Here is a 22968-nt window from a genome sequence, read left to right on the forward strand (position 1 = left end):
CAAATAACTCAAACTTTCCTAATGCGAGACCTATTGCATTGCAAATGCTTGTTAGGGGTGTCCTCCGATGGAGCCGGATGAATGACCTCTAATAAACGGTCCGGGTTGAACCAATTACCAATCAGTGGGGAGAAGATAGGCATGACGTATTAGCGGTCAATAAAAAATCTCAAACAATTGTGGACAAAGGTCCGCACTACCTATCCTTCGCTGTCTGCAAAGAGAGAGAATATTTCTATTCTTTGGTGTTTGCAAGCAGGGAATATCTCAAAAAGAACCAAATATCCTAAGGACCAAAGAGCCAAAAAGAGCGTAATACTAGTATTCAATCCAAACAATTCCAATACAAACAATCAATTAATCAGACGGTAAACGTCCTACACAACCTTACCCGGACCAAGTGGACAGTTCTTCGCCTTCCCCTTCCAGCGCCCGATCGTCCTCTTACTCCAATTTTACCACAGCACTCCTGTGGGATCTCAGTCAGGACCGCAGGTCACTCAAGAGAGGTCCGTTCGGGACCGGTGAAGTTCGGTTGATCGGCCGCCCAGACGAGGGTCTCTTTCGGGCAGGTGCACTTTCCCGATCGTTGCAGTCGCCAATCTCTAACGAATAACAAGGCTGCCCGGCGCAAGACGCCACTATTTCCCTTCAATATTAGTTACCAAAATAAAGAGGCAGGCGATGGAAACTGGAAGGCAAGGACAGGTTTATTACTCCAGAGGAGAACACATCAACTCGGACACGCAGAATGACTTTGGGAAGTGTTCTAACTGCATCACTGTGGCATGGCCTTTTATACCCTTTTTCGTCGGTTTATTACATGGTCAAACATTCCTGGCATCAGTTTATTACATAGTGAAACATCCTTGGAATCCCCGCCTTAAGCTATATATATATATATATATCACAGAAATATAGCAGCAAATGTCCCCCCACCTGGATCTTACAGATGATTGATATCTCGCAGCTGGACATTCCGACAGGACCTAAAACATGTGGGATCGGTCAGATCAAAGGGGTTGCGCTAGTGATTAGATCAGACTTCTTTGTTAGTGTTACAAGTCCTGCCGTGTGGGGGCAATAAACTATGTCTGCAGGGGTCGGTTAGTGCTTGAGACCGGACTGAGTGGCCAGGTGCAAGGAAGGAGGTTATAAAGGGGGGCTTGCCCGTGCATGGAGGATGAAGGGACAAGTGGGTTTGGCGCGGGAAGTGACTCCGGGGCATTTTCAGGTTGACAAGGTTTTACGACCCTAGTACGTGTGTTCAGGCTTGGTCAGGGTGCTGGGGATGATTGCGAGGTCAGGGTGAATCAAAGGTGACTAGCAGTGAATGAAATGGCTGCGATATCTAAAATGGTTGCTGCTTACGCGCACGCAAAGGCTCTGTTTAGGCAAGATGGCGCTGGCACTGTTTCACGATCTTTACTTTGCTCTCAACAGTGGCTGTGGCAAACATAAATGAACGCCGCTTATGTATACCTAAATTTTATCGCTTTCCACAACATCACAAATGAGGATTTTGTTTCACGAAGATGCAGGTAAGGGGCCCACTCTGCTGAAGAGGCTGGTAAGGGGCCCACTCTGCTGAAGAGGCTGGTCCTGGGGTATAGTCTGTGTTTTTTTGCAGGACTGAGACGCTCTTCTTGTATTCTTTTGCATTTTCACCTGCCCAGGTCTTCGAATTTAGTGATCTCATTCGTCTTCTTTTCTTTGCAGGAGAAGCCTAGCGATGACGAGGACACGGCGCTTGATGTCACGTTCGATGACCGTCGAAATGAGATGCTGCAGAAGTTCCTGGCTCTGCTGAACACTGCAGCTGAGTTAGGGCTTGGACCTCGGCTCCAGGAGTTCCTAACAGAGGAGAAGAACTTCTTCGAGCACAGGATGTCATCCAAGGGAGAAAGGTACTGGCGAAAGTCTCAGCCAGGGGCAACAGGTGCTGACAATGTCTCACCCTGGGGAGACAGGTGCTGACAAGGTCTCAGCCAGGGGCAACAGGTGCTGACAATGTCTCACCCTGGTGAGACAGGTGCTGACAAGGTCTCAGCCAGGGCCAACAAGTGCTGACAAGATATCAGCCTGGGTAGAGAGAGAGGTGCAGAGTCTGTCCCAGCCTATGAAGACAGGTGCAAATCAAGGTTACACAAAAGAGAGAGATACTGACAAGGTCTCACCCTGGAGAGACAGGTGCTGACAAGGTCTCAGCGCCAGGGGCAACAGGTGCTGACAGTGTCAAACCCTGGGGAGACAGGTGCTGACAAGGTCTCAGCCAGGGGCAACAGGTGCTGACAGTGTCTCACCCTGGGGAGACAGGTAATGGCAAAGGTCTCAGCCAAGGGCAACAGGTGCTGACAATGTCTCACCCTGGGGAGAGAGGTGCTGACAAGGTCTCAGCCAGGGGCAACAGGTGCTGACAATGTCTCACCCTGGTGAGACAGGTGCTGACAAGGTCTCAGCCAGGGCCAACAGGTGCTGACAAGATATAATAATCCACATTTGTAAAGCGCACAATCACCCGTAAGGGTCTCTAGGCGCTGGGGGCCGTCAGGAAGATTAAGCGAGCTATTGCCCAGAGTCACATGGTGCTGGGCTAATCTGCCGCCGGAGCCGGGGATCGAACCCTGGTCCCCAGATTCCAGCGTCAGTCGCCCTGGCTGCGGCGCCACACCTCTCCCTAAGATATCAGCCTGGGTAGAGAGAGAGAGAGGTGCAGAGTCTGTCCCAGCCTATGAAGACATGTGCAAATTAAGGTTACACAAAAGAGAGAGATACTGACAAGGTCTCACCCTGGGGAGACAGGTAATGGCAACGGTCTCAGCCAGGGGAGACAGGTAATGGCGTTGTTCTCCGCCAGGGGACACAGGTGCTGACAATGTCTCACCCTGGGAAGACAGGTGCTGACAAGTTCTCAGCCAGGGGCAACAGGTGCTGACAATGTCTCACCCTGGTAAGACAGGTTCTGACAAGGTCTCAGCCTGGGTAGAGAGAGAGAGGTGCAGAGTCTTTCCCATCCTATGAAGACAGGTGCAAATTAAGGTTACACAAAAGAGAGAGATACTGACAAGGTCTCACCCTGGGGAGACAGGTAATGGTGCAGGTCTCACCCTGGGGAGACAGGTAATGGTTAAGGTCTCAGCCAGGGGAGACAGGTGCTGAAAAGGTCTCAACCATGGGAGTCAGGTGCTGACAAGGTATCACCCAAGGGAGTCAGGTGCTGACAAGGTGTGAGAAGTTGGCCTGATGTGCAGTGCTCACTATTCTAGTGATCACTATATATCAGTCCAAACAACCCTTATTGATGATTGGTTGTAAGTCAACCTTATAGACCAGCTATCCTAGTAGCATGGATACGAGCAGTCTAAGGCTAAGACTCTAGAGGGCGTGTTAAGCCAGCTGTTTTACCATCACATTACCCCTTGAACACCCAGTGAAAGGACACCACACAAGTGTTATGAAAATAAACAATGTATTTATTAGAATCACAACAACCCTGTACTCTTTATGAGGACAGGGTGCTAAGCACACAACAAAACTCTTATGAAAATACTTAAGTTAGCACGTTATACACAAATGCCCAAGGGGCACGAAAAACCATATACTCTAAAAGTGGAATGCGAATTACTAGCAGGTAGGTAACAGTACTAATAGGCTTTGGAATCGCTAGGACTTGACTAGGGAATCGTTAGATTACTTCTAGGAGGCCCAGGGGACTCAGGTGCAGAGTGTGCACTCTCACGCGGGATGCGGGGCAAAGTCTATGGGAGCTAGAATTCACAAAGTTAGTGTTCACGGGCGAACCCGACCTGGTAGGGAGAAAATGACAGTGGATCCTGACCCTTGGATAGTGAGGCTATGCTGGGACACCGAAGTGCCGAAGTTACCTAGCCCAGGGGCTGCAGCTGCATAGGTCTGAAAAGACGTCGGGAATCCTCGTGCCGGACCAGGAGCCTGGAAGGAAGAAGTTGCTGGCAGGCGACCAGTGAAGAAAAGTTCGATGGATCCAAGCCTGGATCAAGGAAGAAGAAAACCTGAAAGCAGAGGGGACCAAGTTCTTGAATCACTAGCCAGTGATTGAGTGGGCACCAGGATGGCACCGGGCGAAGTCACCGCAGTCAGGTGAGTGGGCGCTGCTGGGCTCTGCAGTCTCTCGGACCAGGAGGCGTTGTCGGCGACCAGGATGGAGGTGCGAGCTGTCCCACGAAGGTTCTTGCTGTCGACGTCGCTGGACCCAGGATTGGGCAACAAGTCTTGGCAAATGCAAGGCCCACGCGGTGGACCTAAAATGGCGTCTTGGCCGGACCAGGAGGGTCCAGAGTACTTCTCCGATGGAGGGAAGCAAGGGCCAGTCTGGAGCAACCAGACCAGCAGCAGTGTTGTCGTCGGGCGTCGTTCGGAAGGCCACAAGCCAGCGGGCTAGTAGCCAAACAACGCGGTGAGCAGCAAAAAGCAGAAGGGCCCCACGCCGATCGTGGAGATGCTGGGGGGCTGCTCTTCGGTGCTGGAGCTGCTCAGGGTGGGGGCTTCTCGGACCCCAAAGCACTCACCAGGAAATTACTCGGTGGGCTTGCTGTGCAGAAGTCGTGCAGTCTTGGCGATGGCCGGTCCCTCGAGGTCTCGTCGCACCCACGGTTCTCAGCTGTGCTGTAGAGGTGGGTAGAGGTCAGAGGTGCCAGGGAAGCCGGGTCTCGTCGAGCTGGGCAGTCGGATTCCGGAGGAAGGACGTGCAGCAGACCGCAGTGTTCTTAGATGGTGCCTGCGGATGCAGGGTGACTACTCCTTAGCCACAAGGGAGAATCTTGAGGAAGAAATCTTGAAGTCCTTTCGTGGAAAGTGGTATCTTGATTCCAAAGATGATCTGATTTGGAAGGGGGCCAGTCTCTACCTTTATCTGGGAAAAGGGGGCTGGCACGCGACTAGGTCCTGCCCTATGGGTGGGACCAGGAGGGGGGTGGTTACACCCACTTCCTTGGCGGGCTTTCCCCAGGCCAGGGGCTGGAGTGCCCCTGGAACTGGTTTCAGCCGGCCTATGCACAGTGAGCACCGGGGTGCCACTTGCAGTCACCTTCCTCTGTAGCCCTGCCTACCTGTAATACACAAAACCCTGTCTGGGACGGTGCTGGCACCGCCCCTGGCAGGAAACCCTTTGTCCTTGCCTCCTGTTCTGGGAGGACTCCCAGCAGCAGGAGGGCAGACTTGTGTCTCGGTGACAGCATCCATTTTGTGGATGCTAAGGCTCTGTCTGACTTTAACCGGGGTTAGGGGTTACATACATGTCGTGTCCCTCTAGAAGGGTGGAATGCTAACCCCGTCGCCAGAATTGGCGAGGGGTTAGTATTCCAATTCGTATGACACCTTACTCGACATGTTTTGATAAAGCGATACCAGAGTTGGCATATAACCGCGAGGATTATAATGCACTTAAGAGTATATGGTATGCGATATCATGGAAACGGCTAAGGGATAGATCCCGAAAGCCGCAGACAGGCTCAGCTCATGCCAGAGCACCATCTCACACGATTCCAAGCACTCTGCCTTCAGGATTGTTAAGGCCTGCCATAGGAGTGACTGATAGGAGATCTGTGTGTCCATTTTAGGGTTAGATATAGGTATACTATATCTAAAGCAAAGGGTGATTACACCACCTTGCCCCAGCTGTCAAGCAGCCAGTTGTGTCAGATTTGGATGGCCAGCCAGGGGTGGCATAATACATGCTGCAGCCCCTGGTAGGCCCTGGGTACACCTATGCCCTGGGTACCTAAGGTACACTGTACAGGGACTGATAAGGTGACTCAGTATCCAATTAGATATGTACCTAGGGTACATGGAATCCATTTTACAGAGAGAGCAGTAGGCCTGGGGTCCTGAATAGCAGGGCCCCAGGTCAACTAAGTCAGAAAACCAGCAAAACACCAGGCAAAAAGTTGGGGGCAACCATAGTCAGGGATCTACCTTCCTACATAACCCCCCCCCAAACGAAAGGAGATAAGGCTAGCCTTGCCAGGTAAGCCTATATTGCCTGAGTGGCCATATAAGGAAGTACCAGCACTGGCATGGTTACCCCCTATCTCATGGTCCACTAAGCAATCCCTCACCCTAAGGGTGTCTGAGGGTCTCCACCATAGGGAATCTCTACCTGTGGTGTGTTTTGGCAAAGTAAAAGGCTGGTGCTGAAATGGAGTACTGAAGTGAGGCTCCACTAATTTTGGGCTCAGCTTCCTCCAATCATTTTCCACCATAGAGGCCTTTCTTTCCAAGACTGAGTTGTTTTGGGCTCTCAGGGTCAACCTCTGGCTACCTACAGCTGGAGGTTGGGTCCCTCTGTTTGGCTTACTGGAGGGACAGGTCAGGTCTGGGGCCCTCAGGTCCCAAGTTCGGCTGTGCCCAACAGTGTCCATCTGTGGGAGGTCCCTACCTAATTTTAAGGGGGATCCCTCAGGAGTATGTTTTATTTTCACTTGGCTAGGACTACTAGCTTCAGTGCCCTTAATCTGCTGATTGGGAAATTCTTTTGGACAGGGGGCCCCTTGGGGTCCAACACTGGCCTCCCTGACCTCTACAGCCCTGGGCTGACTGAGGCAGGGTAGAGAGGGGCAGGTTACCTGCTCCAGACTGGGTCCCACCTTGGAAGGGTCCACTGACATCAGGGGCTCTGCCAGGCTAGGCCTGACTACCTCTGTGGCAGTTTCTTCACAAGGGGTCAGATCAGTTCCCTGAGGAGGCTGATCCTTTCCTAAAGTCTGGTGGGAGGGAGATTTCTCTTCCTCCTCAATACTCTCTGTCTGAGTGGAGTGATCCATAGTTTCAGGCTTCACAACACTGTCATCTGTCTGAGTTTGAGGTGTGGCCATCACAACTCTCCCAACCTTGTCAGGAGGGGGCTCAGTTTGGGTGTGGGCTGTGACCATCACAGCCTTGACAACCTGTTCTGGGAAGGAAGTTGTCTGAGATTGGGTTGTGACTGGCACAACCCTCCTGACCTGTTCAGGGAGGATATCTTGGACTGGGGCTGTGGCTACCACTGCCCCACTAACCTTACCATGGATGTTTACCATTCTAGAATGGGTTTCTTGCTCAACTTCAGCCCAGGCTGAGAGCTCTAAATCATTCCCCAGTAGGCAATCTACAGGCAAGTTTGGTGACACTGCCACTCTCTTGTGGCCAGTGACACCTCCCCAGCTGAGATTGACCACTGCCATGGGATGATCTCTCTGTACTCCATCAATATTGGTCACCTGGTATGTGGCACCAGGTAAAAGTTGCCTTGAGGGGACTAGACTCTCAGTCACCATAGTGATGCTAGCCCCTGTATCTCTATAGGCCTCAACTTTTATACCATTGATGAGGGGCTCCTGTCTGTACTTGCCCAAAGTGTTGGGACAAGTTGTGAAGTTGGCAAACCCCATGCCAGTCTCACAGACAAGAGTATCTAAGTCAGGGGACCTGGTTAGGCCAGAGTCCCCAGGAACTCCCAAAGTAAATGCACCCAAATTCTTGGGGGCACTCCCACCACCTGGGGGATTACTACTAGTAGTAACAGGAGGTTTGGGAATGTTACTTGGGGGTATGTTTTCCTTATTGTTATTCTTTGGGCAACTGCTGTCAGTTTTTAAATGACCCACCCGTTTACAGGGATAACAATAAGGTTTCTTCTGGTTGTTGGAAGGATTCTGGGACCCACCCCCCTCAGAGGATTTTTGGGGCCCTGATGTGGTTTGATCTGGAGATTTATTCCCACCCTTCTCTTGAGGCTTGGTTGATTCCTTTTTCTGGTCACCACCTTGGTTCTTGGGCCTAATCCTGGTTCTGACCCATTTGTCTGCCCTCTTACCCAATTCTTGTGGAGAGGTCAGATCAGAGTCTACCAGGTGCTGGTGTAATAACTGGTTCTGACAATTATTTAAGACTTGCTCTCTCATAATAAGATTATACAATCCTGTGAAGTCAGTAACCTTGCTACCCAGTAGCCAGCCTTCCAAAGCCTTAGTGGCACAATCAACAAAGTCAGACCAGTCCTGAGACTGAGTTTTCTGGGTGTCTCTGAACAGCAACCTGTACTGCTCAGTGGTTAAACCAAACCCATCAACCAGTGCATTTTTCAGGACCTGGTAATCATTAGCATCCTCCACTCTTGTAGTGAGGAGCTTATCTCTACCTTTACCATCAAAGGAGAGCCACAGTATAGCTGCCCACTGACTCTGGGGAATGCACTGCACAGTGCAGGCCCTCTCCAAAGCAGCCATCCATTTCTGGATGTCATCCCCTTGCTTAAAAGGGGGCACTATTTTAGTCAGGTGTTTAGTATCTAAACCCTTCTCTCTATCTCTTGGGAGATTGCTGCCACCAGTGGGAGCTAACCCACTCATCTGCTGCTCTCTTGCCAGGGCAAGCTTCTCTTTGGCCAGGGCAATTTCTTCCCTTTCAATCCTTAGTTCAGCTTGTCTCATCCTAGCTTCATGCTCCCTTCTCTGAGGGGAAGTAAATCTCCTCTGTGGAGGATTCCTTCTCCCCTGAGAAGAGGCATTAGAGTGCAGAGATCTATTGGAGTCCCTAGAAAGAGATCTATCTCTCCTAACTCCAAGGTTAGGCCCACTTCGGGTTAGTACTGGGGGTCCCCCAGATCCTAGCCCAAGTAATTCTAAGTTGGTCCTGGTTAGCCTTCTGACTACCTCAAGACCTTTGTCTACCTCATCCCCAGAGAGTTCCTCCTGATCCTCCTCCTCCTCAACTGCAGTAGCAGTGTTGGGGAGGTCTGGATCCCCAGAGGTTCCCTCTAAGGCTGGCATATTCCCATCTAGCTGAGAAAGCTTTCTCGCATCTTAAGTCTCTAAGAGACCTATTAAAAAGGGAATGGTGGGGTTAGACCCCTGCTTCAGTTTTCTGGAGACACAGATTTGTCTCATCTCCTGGAAACTGAGAGCTGCATATCTTGAAGTGACCTGTGGAGGGTCAACACTGACCAGGGGAGTCTCAGTAGATTCTCCCTGGGTAGACATGCTTTTCTAGTGAGGTGTAAGTGGTGCACTTACCTACACTATATGTTTGCCTACTGATCCCTTGCTAGAGTTGTAGTTTAGGGTGTGCTAGGCCCTAGGAGCTACAACAGCTGGTTCAGTAGAACTCAGAGTATTCTAAGCTAAGTTATATGTACCTTTAGTACTTATGTGATCTTTCACAAGATATTCTTAGGGCATGTGTGGTAAAACAACAGCAAGCTCAAATCCCAACCGCTGCTCACCAATGTGAGAAGTTGGCCTGATGTGCAGTGCTCACTATTCTAGTGATCACTATGTATCAGTCCAAACAACCCTTATTGATGATTGGTTGTAAGTCAACCTTATAGACCAGCTATCCTAGTAGCATGGATACGAGCAGTCTAAGGCTAAGACTCTAGAGGGCGTGTTAAGCCAGCTGTTTTACCATCACATTACCCCTTGAACACCCAGTGAAAGGACACCACACAAGTGTTATGAAAATAAACAATGTATTTATTAGAATCACAACAACCCTGTACTCTTTATGAGGACAGGGTGCTAAGCACACAACAAAACTCTTATGAAAATACTTAAGTTAGCACGTTATACACAAATGCCCGAGGGGCACGAAAAACCATATACTCTAAAAGTGGAATGCGAATTACTAGCAGGTAGGTAACAGTACTAATAGGCTTTGGAATCGCTAGGACTTGACTAGGGAATCGTTAGATTACTTCTAGGAGGCCCAGGGGACTCGGGTGCAGAGTGTGCACTCTCACGCGGGATGCGGGGCAAAGTCTATGGGAGCTAGAATTCACAAAGTTAGTGTTCACGGGCGAACCCGACCTGGTAGGGAGAAAACGACAGTGGATCCTGACCCTTGGATAGTGAGGCTATGCTGGGACACCGAAGTGCCGAAGTTACCTAGCCCAGGGGCTGCAGCTGCATAGGTCTGAAAAGACGTCGGGAATCCTCGTGCCGGACCAGGAGCCTGGAAGGAAGAAGTTGCTGGCAGGCGACCAGTGAAGAAAAGTTCGATGGATCCAAGCCTGGATCAAGGAAGAAGGAGACCTGAAAGCAGAGGGGACCAAGTTCTTGAATCACTAGCCAGTGATTGAGTGGGCACCAGGATGGCACCGGGCGAAGTCACCGCAGTCAGGTGAGTGGGCGCTGCTGGGCTCTGCAGTCTCTCGGACCAGGAGGCGTTGTCGGCGACCAGGATGGAGGTGCGAGCTGTCCCACGAAGGTTCTTGCTGTCGACGTCGCTGGACCCAGGATTGGGCTACAAGTCTTGGCAAATGCAAGGCCCACGCGGTGGACCTAAAATGGCGTCTTGGCCGGACCAGGAGGGTCCAGAGTACTTCTCCGATGGAGGGAAGCAAGGGCCAGTTTGGAGCAACCAGACCAGCAGCAGTGTTGTCGTCGGGCGTCGTTCGGAAGGCCACAAGCCAGCGGGCTAGTAGCCAAACAACGCGGTGAGCAGCAAAAAGCAGAAGGGCCCCACGCCGATCGTGGAGATGCTGGGGGGCTGCTCTTCGGTGCTGGAGCTGCTCAGGGTGGGGGCTTCTCGGACCCCAAAGCACTCACCAGGAAATTACTCGGTGGGCTTGCTGTGCAGAAGTCGTGCAGTCTTGGCGATGGCCGGTCCCTCGAGGTCTCGTCGCACCCACGGTTCTCAGCTGTGCTGTAGAGGTGGGTAGAGGTCAGAGGTGCCAGGGAAGCCGGGTCTCGTCGAGCTGGGCAGTCGGATTCCGGAGGAAGGACGTGCAGCAGACCGCAGTGTTCTTAGATGGTGCCTGCGGATGCAGGGTGACTACTCCTTAGCCACAAGGGAGAATCTTGAGGAAGAAATCGTGAAGTCCTTTAGTGGAAAGTGGTATCTTGATTCCAAAGATGATCTGATTTGGAAGGGGGCCAGTCTCTACCTTTATCTGGGAAAAGGGGGCTGGCACGCGACTAGGTCCTGCCCTATGGGTGGGACCAGGAGGGGGGTGGTTACACCCACTTCCTTGGCGGGCTTTCCCCAGGCCAGGGGCTGGAGTGCCCCTGGAACTGGTTTCAGCCGGCCTATGCACAGTGAGCACCGGGGTGCCACTTGCAGTCACCTTCCTCTGTAGCCCTGCCTACCTGTAATACACAAAACCCTGGTTGGGACGGTGCTGGCACCGCCCCTGGCAGGAAACCCTTTGTCCTTGCCTCCTGCTCTGGGAGGACTCCCAGCAGCAGGAGGGCAGACTTGTGTCTCGGTGGCAGCATCCATTTTGTGGATGCTAAGGCTCTGTCTGACTTTAACCGGGGTTAGGGGTTACATACATGTCGTGTCCCTCTAGAAGGGTGGAATGCTAACCCCGTCGCCAGAATTGGCGAGGGGTTAGTATTCCAATTCGTATGACACCTTACTCGACATGTTTTGATAAAGCGATACCAGAGTTGGCATATAACCGCGAGGATTATAATGCACTTAAGAGTATATGGTATGCGATATCATGGAAACGGCTAAGGGATAGATCCCGAAAGCCGCAGACAGGCTCAGCTCATGCCAGAGCACCATCTCACACGATTCCAAGCACTCTGCCTTCAGGATTGTTAAGGCCTGCCATAGGAGTGACTGATAGGAGATCTGTGTGTCCATTTTAGGGTTAGATATAGGTATACTATATCTAAAGCAAAGGGTGATTACACCACCTTGCCCCAGCTGTCAAGCAGCCAGTTGTGTCAGATTTGGATGGCCAGCCAGGGGTGGCATAATACATGCTGCAGCCCCTGGTAGGCCCTGGGTACACCTATGCCCTGGGTACCTAAGGTACACTGTACAGGGACTGATAAGGTGACTCAGTATCCAATTAGATATGTACCTAGGGTACATGGAATCCATTTTACAGAGAGAGCAGTAGGCCTGGGGTCCTGAATAGCAGGGCCCCAGGTCAACTAAGTCAGAAAACCAGCAAAACACCAGGCAAAAAGTTGGGGGCAACCATAGTCAGGGATCTACCTTCCTACACAAGGTATCACCCAAGAGAGTCAGGTGCTGACAAGGTCTCACCCAGGGGAGACAGGTGCAGACAAGGTCTCACCCATGGGAGACAGATGCTGACAAGGTCTCGTCCATGAGAGTCAGGTGCTGATAAGGTCTCACCCAAGGGAGGCAGGTGCTGACAAGGTCTCACCCTAGGGAGACAGGTGGTGACAAGGTCTCACCCATGGGAGTCAGGTGCTGATAAGGTCTCACCCAAGGGAGTCAGGTGCTGACAAGGAATCACCCATGGGAGTCAGGTGCTGACAAGGTATCACCCAAGGGAGTCAGGTGCTGACAAGGTATCACCCATGGGAGTCGTCATGTGCTAGCAAGGTATCACCCATGGGAGTCAGGTGCTGACAAGGTATCACCCAAGGGAGTCAGGTGCTGGCACGGTATCACCCATGGGAGTCAGGTGCTGACAAGGTCTCACCCAAGGGAGTCAGGTGCTGACAAGGTATCACCCGAGGGAGTCAGGCGCTGACAAGGTAACACCCATGGAAGCTAGGTGCTCACAAGGTCTCACCCTGGGTAGACAGGTGCTGATAAGGTATCACCCTAGGGAGTCAGGTGCTGACAATGTATCACCCAAGGGAGTCAGGTGCTGAGAAGGTATCACCCAAGGGAATCAGGTGCTGATAAGGTCTCACCCAAGGGAGTCAGGTGCTGAGAAGGTATCACCCAAGGGAGTCAGGTGCTGAGAAGGTATCACCCAAGGGAATCAGGTGCTGAGAAGGTATCACCCAAGGGAGTCAGGTGCTGACAAGGTATCAGCCATGGGAGTCAGGTGCTGACAAGGTCTCACCCAAGGGAGTCAGGTGCTGACAAGGTATCACACAAAGGAGTCAGGTGCTGACAAGGTATCACCCAAAGGAGTCAGGTGCTGACAAGGTCTCACCCAAAGGAGTCAGGTGCTGACAAGGTCTCACTGTAGGAGAGTAGGGTCTGCTTCCTATGGTTACCCCCACTTTGTGCTTTGTTTCCCTGTTTTTTTTTCTCTTTAGTATGGCTGTGGCCCTGCTAATCAGGCCCACAGCCTAGCTGTTCTCTCTCTAAATTGATACCATGTACTTTAGGTGCATACCAGATTGGTTACTGGGTCACCGTTGTGAGCCCCTGTACATGGTACCGTAGGTACCCAGTGTGAGAAGTTAGCCTGGTATATGATGTTCACTATTCTAGTAAACACCTTGCACCAGTCTAAACGACCCTTATGGTGGTGGTTGTAAAGTCAACCTTATAGACCAGCTATCCTAGTGGTAGCATGGACCAGCAGTCATAGGTTAAGACTTCAAAGAGCATGTGAAGCCAGCTGTTTTACCATATATAATCCCTTGAATATCAAATGAAAGGACACCACACAAGGTATATATCAAATATATATGTATTTATTTCTAACACAACCCCTCTGAGCTCTTTATGAGGTCAGAGATCGAAATACAGCACAAGTTACTCATTTAGCATACTTTAAGTTGCACAAATACAATTTTGCCCTAGGGGCCTCACAAACCATATACTAAGTATAAGAACCACTTCAGGAATAGTGAATACGCCTAGGGCCTAGGGAATCGCTGGGGCCATACTACAGAACCAAAGGTTAGAAAGTAGGAGGCTCACGGAAGAACGCGTGCAGTGTGGGAACACAGTCGCGAGTTACCATAGAGTTATAACGGGAACTTAAAAGTTACAAAGTAGTTCATTAAGGACACTCCCTGATGGACTACGGTAAAACCCTTTTAAACTAGGACACTTTGAGAGTCAACACCGACGGGAGCACCGGAGTAGCCGAGTTACCTCACCCAGGCAAGCCGGGTGCATAGGTGTCTTTTCGTGTCGGGTTTCGTTGCTGTTTCCTACGGAGAGCTGCAAAGAAGTGCTACAGGCTGCTTGGAGATGTCTGTTATGAATGGGGGGTGTGTCTGCAGGCTGCTGTGTCTGTTTGACTGGGGAGTGTGTCTACAGGCTGCTGTATCTGTTGTGAATAGGGAGCGTGTCTACAGGCTGCCGTGTCTGTTTGACTGGGGAGTGTGTCTACGGGCTGCTGTGTCCGTTTGGATGGGGAGTGTGTCTACAGACTGCCGTGTCTGTTGTGAATGGGGAGTGTGTCTACAGGCTGCTGTGTCTGTTGTGAATGGGGAGTGTGTCTACAGGCTGCCGTGTCTGTTGTGAATGGGGAGTGTGTCTACAGACTGCTGTGTCTGTTGTGATTGGGGAGTGTGTCTACAGGCTGCTGTGTCTGTTGTGAATGGGGAGTGTGTCGCCAGGCTGCTGTGTCTGTTGTGAATGGGGTGTGTGTCTACAGGCTGCTGTGTCTGTTGTGAATAGGGAGTGTGTCTACAGGCTGCCGTGTCTGTTGTGAATAGGGAGTGTGTGTACAGGCTGCTGTATCTGTTGTGAATGGGGCGTGTGTCTACAGGCTGCTGTATCTGTTGTGAATGGGGCGTGTGTCTACGGGCTGCTGTGTCTGTTGTGAATGGGGCGTGTGTCTACGGGCTGCTGTGTCTGTTGTGAATGGGGAGTGTGTCTACAGGCTGCTGTGTCTGTTGTGAATGGGGAGTGTGTCGCCAGGCTGCTGTGTCTGTTGTGAATGGGGTGTGTGTCTACAGGCTGCTGTGTCTGTTGTGAATAGGGAGTGTGTCTACAGGCTGCCGTGTCTGTTGTGAATAGAGAGTGTGTCTACAGGCTGCTGTATCTGTTGTGAATGGGGCGTGTGTCTACAGGCTGCTGTATCTGTTGTGAATGGGGCGTGTGTCTACGGGCTGCTGTGTCTGTTGTGAATGGGGAGTGTGTCTACGGGCTGCTGTGTCTATTGTAATTGGGGAGTGTGTCTACAGGCTGCTGTGTCTATTGTAATTGGGGAGTGTGTCTACAGGCTGCTGTGTCTGTTGTGATTGGGGAGTGTGTCTACAGGCTGCTGTGTCTGTTGTGAATAGGGAGTGTGTCTACAGGCTGCTGTGCCTGTTGTGAATGGGGCGTGTGTCTACAGGCTGCTGTATCTGTTGTGAATGGGGAGTGTGTCTACAGGCTGCGGTGTCTGTTGTGAATGGGGAGCGTGTCTACGGGCTGCTGTGTCTGTTGTGAATGGGGCGTGTGTCTACAGGCTTGTGTGTCTTTTGTGAATGGGGAGTGTGTCTACAGGCTGCTGTGTCTGTTGTGAATGGGGAGTGTGTCTACAGGCTGCTGTGTCTGTTGTGAATGGGGCGTGTATCTACGGGCTGCTGTGTCTGTTGTGATTGGGGAGTGTGTCTACAGGCTGCCATGTCTATTGTGAATGGTGAGTGTGTCTACGGGCTGCTGTGTCTGTTGTGAATAGGGAGTGTATCTACAGGCTGCTGTGTCTGTTGTGATTGGGGAGTGTGTCTACAGGCTGCTGTGTCTGTTGTGATTGGGGAGTGTGTCTACGGGCTGCTGTGTCTGTTGTGAATGGGGAGTGTGTCTACAGGCTGCTGTGTCTGTTGTGATTGGGGAGTGTGTCTACGGGCTGCTGTGTCTGTTGTGAATGGGGAGTGTGTCTACGGGCTGCTGTGTCTGTTGTGAATGGGGAGTGTGTCTACAGGCTGCTGTGTCTATTTGACTGGGGAGTGTGTCTACAGGCTGCTGTGTCTGTTGTGAATGGGGCATGTGTCTACAGGCTGCTGTGTCTATTGTGATTGGGGAGTGTGTCTACAGGCTGCTGTGTCTGTTGGGGATGGGGAGTGTGTCTACAGGCTGCTGTGTCTGTTGTGAATGGGGAGTGTGTCTACGGGCTGCTGTGTCTGTTGTGAATAGGGAGTGTGTCTACAGGCTGCTGTGTCTATTGTGAATAGGGAGTGTGTCTACAGGCTGCTGTGTCTATTGTGAATAGGGAGTGTGTCTACAGGCTGCTGTGTCTATTGTGAATAGGGAGTGTGTCTACAGGCTGCTGTGTCTGTTGTGAATGGGGAGTGTGTCTACAGGCTGCTGTGTCTATTGTGAATAGGGAGTGTGTCTACAGGCTGCTGTGTCTATTGTGATTGGGGAGTGTGTCTACAGGCTGCTGTGTCTGTTGGGGATGGGGAGTGTGTCTACAGGCTGATGTGTCTGTTGTGAATGGGGAGTGTGTCTACAGGCTGCTGTGTCTGTTGTGAATGGGGCATGTGTCTACAGGCTGCTGTGTCTATTGTGATTGGGGAGTGTGTCTACAGGCTTGTGTGTCTTTTGTGAATGGGGAGTGTGTCTACGGGCTGCTGTGTCTGTTGTGAATAGGGAGTGTGTCTACAGGCTGCTGTGTCTATTGTGAATAGGGAGTGTGTCTACAGGCTGCTGTGTCTATTGTGAATAGGGAGTGTGTCTACAGGCTGCTGTGTCTGTTGTGAATGGGCAGTGTGTCGCCAGGCTGCTGTGTCTTTTGTGAATGGGGAGTGTGTCTACAGGCTGCTGTGCCTGTTGTGAATGGGGAGTGTGTCTACAGGCTGCTGTGTCTGTTGTGAATGGGGAGTGTGTCTACAGGCTCCTGTGTCTATTGTGAATAGGGAGTGTGTCTACAGGCTGCTGTGTCTGTTGTGATTGGGGAGTGTGTCTACAGGCTGCTGTGTCTGTTGTGAATGGGGAGTGTGTCTACAGGCTGCTGTGTCTATTGTGAATAGGGAGTGTGTCTACAGGCTGCTGTGTCTGTTGTGATTGGGGAGTGTGTCTACAGGCTGCTGTGTCTATTGTGATTGGGGCGTGTGTCTACGGGCTGCGGTGTCTGTTGTGAATGGGGAGTGTGTCTACAGGCTGCCGTGTCTGTTGTGAATGGGGAGTGTGTCTACAGGCTGCTGTGTCTGTTGTGAATGGGGTGTGTGTCTACAGGCTGCTGTGTCTGTTGTGGATAGGGAGTGTGTCTACGGGCTGCTGTGTCTGTTGTGAATGGGGAGTGTGTCTACAGGCTGCTGTGTCTGTTGTGAATGGGGTGTGTGTCTACAGGCTGCTGTGTCTGTTTGACTGGGGAGTGTGTCTACAGGCTGCTGTATCTGTTGTGAATAGGGAGCGTGTCTACAGGCTGCCGTGTCTGTTTGACTGGGGAGTGTGTCTACGGGCTGCTGTGTCCGTTTGGATGGGGAGTGTGTCTACAGACTGCCGTGTCTGTTGTGAATGGGGAGTGTGTCTACAGGCTGCTGTGTCTGTTGTGAATGGGGAGTGTGTCTACAGACTGCCGTGTCTGTTGTGATTGGGGAGTGTGTCTACAGGCTGCTGTGTCTGTTGTGAATGGGGAGTGTGTCGCCAGGCTGCTGTGTCTGTTGTGAATGGGGTGTGTGTCTACAGGCTGCTGTGTCTGTTGTGAATAGGGAGTGTGTCTACAGGCTGCCGTGTCTGTTGTGAATAGGGAGTGTGTCTACAGGCTGCTGTATCTGTTGTGAATGGGGCGTGTGTCTACAGGCTGCTGTATCTGTTGTGAATGGGGCGTGTGTCTACGGGCTGCTGTGTCTGTTGTGAATGGGGCGTGTGTCTACGGGCTGCTGTGTCTGTTGTGAATGGGGAGTGTGTCTACAGGCTGCTGTGTCTGTTGTGAATGGGGAGTGTGTCGCCAGGCTGCTGTGTCTGTTGTGAATGGGGTGTGTGTCTACAGGCTGCTGTGTCTGTTGTGAATAGGGAGTGTGTCTACAGGCTGCCGTGTCTGTTGTGAATAGGGAGTGTGTCTACAGGCTGCTGTATCTGTTGTGAATGGGGCGTGTGTCTACAGGCTGCTGTATCTGTTGTGAATGGGGCGTGTGTCTACGGGCTGCTGTGTCTGTTGTGAATGGGGCGTGTGTCTACGGGCTGCTGTGTCTGTTGTGAATGGGGAGTGTGTCTACGAGCTGCTGTGTCTATTGTAATTGGGGAGTGTGTCTACAGGCTGCTGTGTCTATTGTAATTGGGGAGTGTGTCTACAGGCTGCTGTGTCTGTTGTGATTGGGGAGTGTGTCTACAGGCTGCTGTGTCTGTTGTGAATAGGGAGTGTGTCTACAGGCTGCTGTGCCTGTTGTGAATGGGGCGTGTGTCTACAGGCTGCTGTATCTGTTGTGAATGGGGAGTGTGTCTACAGGCTGCGGTGTCTGTTGTGAATGGGGAGCGTGTCTACGGGCTGCTGTGTCTGTTGTGAATGGGGCGTGTGTCTACAGGCTTGTGTGTCTTTTGTGAATGGGGAGTGTGTCTACAGGCTGCTGTGTCTGTTGTGAATGGGGAGTGTGTCTACAGGCTGCTGTGTCTGTTGTGAATGGGGCGTGTATCTACGGGCTGCTGTGTCTGTTGTGATTGGGGAGTGTGTCTACAGGCTGCCATGTCTATTGTGAATGGTGAGTGTGTCTACGGGCTGCTGTGTCTGTTGTGAATAGGGAGTGTATCTACAGGCTGCTGTGTCTGTTGTGATTGGGGAGTGTGTCTACGGGCTGCTGTGTCTGTTGTGAATGGGGAGTGTGTCTACAGGCTGCTGTGTCTGTTGTGATTGGGGAGTGTGTCTACGGGCTGCTGTGTCTGTTGTGAATGGGGAGTGTGTCTACGGGCTGCTGTGTCTGTTGTGAATGGGGAGTGTGTCTACAGGCTGCTGTGTCTATTTGACTGGGGAGTGTGTCTACAGGCTGCTGTGTCTGTTGTGAATGGGGCATGTGTCTACAGGCTGCTGTGTCTATTGTGATTGGGGAGTGTGTCTACAGGCTGCTGTGTCTGTTGGGGATGGGGAGTGTGTCTACAGGCTGCTGTGTCTGTTGTGAATGGGGAGTGTGTCTACGGGCTGCTGTGTCTGTTGTGAATAGGGAGTGTGTCTACAGGCTGCTGTGTCTATTGTGAATAGGGAGTGTGTCTACAGGCTGCTGTGTCTATTGTGAATAGGGAGTGTGTCTACAGGCTGCTGTGTCTATTGTGAATAGGGAGTGTGTCTACAGGCTGCTGTGTCTGTTGTGAATGGGGAGTGTGTCTACAGGCTGCTGTGTCTATTGTGAATAGGGAGTGTGTCTACAGGCTGCTGTGTCTATTGTGATTGGGGAGTGTGTCTACAGGCTGCTGTGTCTGTTGGGGATGGGGAGTGTGTCTACAGGCTGATGTGTCTGTTGTGAATGGGGAGTGTGTCTACAGGCTGCTGTGTCTGTTGTGAATGGGGCATGTGTCTACAGGCTGCTGTGTCTATTGTGATTGGGGAGTGTGTCTACAGGCTTGTGTGTCTTTTGTGAATGGGGAGTGTGTCTACGGGCTGCTGTGTCTGTTGTGAATAGGGAGTGTGTCTACAGGCTGCTGTGTCTATTGTGAATAGGGAGTGTGTCTACAGGCTGCTGTGTCTATTGTGAATAGGGAGTGTGTCTACAGGCTGCTGTGTCTGTTGTGAATGGGCAGTGTGTCGCCAGGCTGCTGTGTCTTTTGTGAATTGGGAGTGTGTCTACAGGCTGCTGTGCCTGTTGTGAATGGGGAGTGTGTCTACAGGCTGCTGTGTCTGTTGTGAATGGGGAGTGTGTCTACAGGCTGCTGTGTCTATTGTGAATAGGGAGTGTGTCTACAGGCTGCTGTGTCTGTTGTGATTGGGGAGTGTGTCTACAGGCTGCTGTGTCTGTTGTGAATGGGGAGTGTGTCTACAGGCTGCTGTGTCTATTGTGAATAGGGAGTGTGTCTACAGGCTGCTGTGTCTGTTGTGATTGGGGAGTGTGTCTACAGGCTGCTGTGTCTATTGTGATTGGGGCGTGTGTCTACGGGCTGCGGTGTCTGTTGTGAATGGGGAGTGTGTCTACAGGCTGCCGTGTCTGTTGTGAATGGGGAGTGTGTCTACAGGCTGCTGTGTCTGTTGTGAATGGGGTGTGTGTCTACAGGCTGCTGTGTCTGTTGTGGATAGGGAGTGTGTCTACGGGCTGCTGTGTCTGTTGTGAATGGGGAGTGTGTCTACAGGCTGCTGTGTCTGTTGTGAATGGGGTGTGTGTCTACAGGCTGCTGTGTCTGTTTGACTGGGGAGTGTGTCTACAGGCTGCTGTATCTGTTGTGAATAGGGAGCGTGTCTACAGGCTGCCGTGTCTGTTTGACTGGGGAGTGTGTCTACGGGCTGCTGTGTCCGTTTGGATGGGGAGTGTGTCTACAGACTGCCGTGTCTGTTGTGAATGGGGAGTGTGTCTACAGGCTGCTGTGTCTGTTGTGAATGGGGAGTGTGTCTACAGGCTGCCGTGTCTGTTGTGAATGGGCAGTGTGTCGCCAGGCTGCTGTGTCTTTTGTGAATGGGGAGTGTGTCTACAGGCTGCTGTGCCTGTTGTGAATGGGGAGTGTGTCTACAGGCTGCTGTGTCTGTTGTGAATGGGGAGTGTGTCTACAGGCTGCTGTGTCTATTGTGAATAGGGAGTGTGTCTACAGGCTGCTGTGTCTGTTGTGATTGGGGAGTGTGTCTACAGGCTGCTGTGTCTGTTGTGAATGGGGAGTGTGTCTACAGGCTGCTGTGTCTATTGTGAATAGGGAGTGTGTCTACAGGCTGCTGTGTCTGTTGTGATTGGGGAGTGTGTCTACAGGCTGCTGTGTCTATTGTGATTGGGGCGTGTGTCTACGGGCTGCGGTGTCTGTTGTGAATGGGGAGTGTGTCTACAGGCTGCCGTGTCTGTTGTGAATGGGGAGTGTGTCTACAGGCTGCTGTGTCTGTTGTGAATGGGGTGTGTGTCTACAGGCTGCTGTGTCTGTTGTGGATAGGGAGTGTGTCTACGGGCTGCTGTGTCTGTTGTGAATGGGGAGTGTGTCTACAGGCTGCTGTGTCTGTTGTGAATGGGGTGTGTGTCTACAGGCTGCTGTGTCTGTTTGACTGGGGAGTGTGTCTACAGGCTGCTGTATCTGTTGTGAATAGGGAGCGTGTCTACAGGCTGCCGTGTCTGTTTGACTGGGGAGTGTGTCTACGGGCTGCTGTGTCCGTTTGGATGGGGAGTGTGTCTACAGACTGCCGTGTCTGTTGTGAATGGGGAGTGTGTCTACAGGCTGCTGTGTCTGTTGTGAATGGGGAGTGTGTCTACAGGCTGCCGTGTCTGTTGTGAATGGGGAGTGTGTCTACAGACTGCCGTGTCTGTTGTGATTGGGGAGTGTGTCTACAGGCTGCTGTGTCTGTTGTGAATGGGGAGTGTGTCGCCAGGCTGCTGTGTCTGTTGTGAATGGGGTGTGTGTCTACAGGCTGCTGTGTCTGTTGTGAATAGGGAGTGTGTCTACAGGCTGCCGTGTCTGTTGTGAATAGGGAGTGTGTCTACAGGCTGCTGTATCTGTTGTGAATGGGGCGTGTGTCTACAGGCTGCTGTATCTGTTGTGAATGGGGCGTGTGTCTATGGGCTGCTGTGTCTGTTGTGAATGGGGCGTGTGTCTACGGGCTGCTGTGTCTGTTGTGAATGGGGAGTGTGTCTACAGGCTGCTGTGTCTGTTGTGAATGGGGAGTGTGTTGCCAGGCTGCTGTGTCTGTTGTGAATGGGGTGTGTGTCTACAGGCTGCTGTGTCTGTTGTGAATAGGGAGTGTGTCTACAGGCTGCCGTGTCTGTTGTGAATAGGGAGTGTGTCTACAGGCTGCTGTATCTGTTGTGAATGGGGCGTGTGTCTACAGGCTGCTGTATCGGTTGTGAATGGGGCGTGTGTCTACGGGCTGCTGTGTCTGTTGTGAATGGGGAGTGTGTCTACGGGCTGCTGTGGCTATTGTAATTGGGGAGTGTGTCTACAGGCTGCTGTGTCTATTGTAATTGGGGAGTGTGTCTACAGGCTGCTGTGTCTGTTGTGATTGGGGAGTGTGTCTACAGGCTGCTGTGTCTGTTGTGAATAGGGAGTGTGTCTACAGGCTGCTGTGCCTGTTGTGAATGGGGCGTGTGTCTACAGGCTGCTGTATCTGTTGTGAATGGGGAGTGTGTCTACAGGCTGCGGTGTCTGTTGTGAATGGGGAGCGTGTCTACGGGCTGCTGTGTCTGTTGTGAATGGGGCGTGTGTCTACAGGCTTGTGTGTCTTTTGTGAATGGGGAGTGTGTCTACAGGCTGCTGTGTCTGTTGTGAATGGGGAGTGTGTCTACAGGCTGCTGTGTCTGTTGTGAATGGGGCGTGTATCTACGGGCTGCTGTGTCTGTTGTGATTGGGGAGTGTGTCTACAGGCTGCCATGTCTATTGTGAATGGTGAGTGTGTCTACGGGCTGCTGTGTCTGTTGTGAATAGGGAGTGTATCTACAGGCTGCTGTGTCTGTTGTGATTGGGGAGTGTGTCTACAGGCTGCTGTGTCTGTTGTGATTGGGGAGTGTGTCTACGGGCTGCTGTGTCTGTTGTGAATGGGGAGTGTGTCTACAGGCTGCTGTGTCTGTTGTGATTGGGGAGTGTGTCTACGGGCTGCTGTGTCTGTTGTGAATGGGGAGTGTGTCTACGGGCTGCTGTGTCTGTTGTGAATGGGGAGTGTGTCTACAGGCTGCTGTGTCTATTTGACTGGGGAGTGTGTCTACAGGCTGCTGTGTCTGTTGTGAATGGGGCATGTGTCTACAGGCTGCTGTGTCTATTGTGATTGGGGAGTGTGTCTACAGGCTGCTGTGTCTGTTGGGGATGGGGAGTGTGTCTACAGGCTGCTGTGTCTGTTGTGAATGGGGAGTGTGTCTACGGGCTGCTGTGTCTGTTGTGAATAGGGAGTGTGTCTACAGGCTGCTGTGTCTATTGTGAATAGGGAGTGTGTCTACAGGCTGCTGTGTCTATTGTGAATAGGGAGTGTGTCTACAGGCTGCTGTGTCTATTGTGAATAGGGAGTGTGTCTACAGGCTGCTGTGTCTGTTGTGAATGGGGAGTGTGTCTACAGGCTGCTGTGTCTATTGTGAATAGGGAGTGTGTCTACAGGCTGCTGTGTCTATTGTGATTGGGGAGTGTGTCTACAGGCTGCTGTGTCTGTTGGGGATGGGGAGTGTGTCTACAGGCTGATGTGTCTGTTGTGAATGGGGAGTGTGTCTACAGGCTGCTGTGTCTGTTGTGAATGGGGCATGTGTCTACAGGCTGCTGTGTCTATTGTGATTGGGGAGTGTGTCTACAGGCTTGTGTGTCTTTTGTGAATGG

General features: G+C 51.8%; 1 protein-coding gene across 1 annotated transcript in view; it reads left to right on the forward strand.

Annotated features, from left to right (window-relative positions):
• CFAP157 (cilia and flagella associated protein 157) overlaps positions 1-22968 on the forward strand; it is a 511692-nt gene that overhangs the window by 351644 nt on the left and 137080 nt on the right. The window contains exon 7 of the mRNA XM_078646650.1: positions 1720-1907. Within this exon, the coding sequence (XP_078502776.1) occupies positions 1720-1907 (188 nt within the window). The remainder of the gene's footprint in view (positions 1-1719; positions 1908-22968) is intronic.

This window comes from Lissotriton helveticus, chromosome 5_2 (assembly GCF_964261635.1).
Source record: "Lissotriton helveticus chromosome 5_2, aLisHel1.1, whole genome shotgun sequence".
NCBI lineage: Eukaryota > Metazoa > Chordata > Amphibia > Caudata > Salamandridae > Lissotriton > Lissotriton helveticus.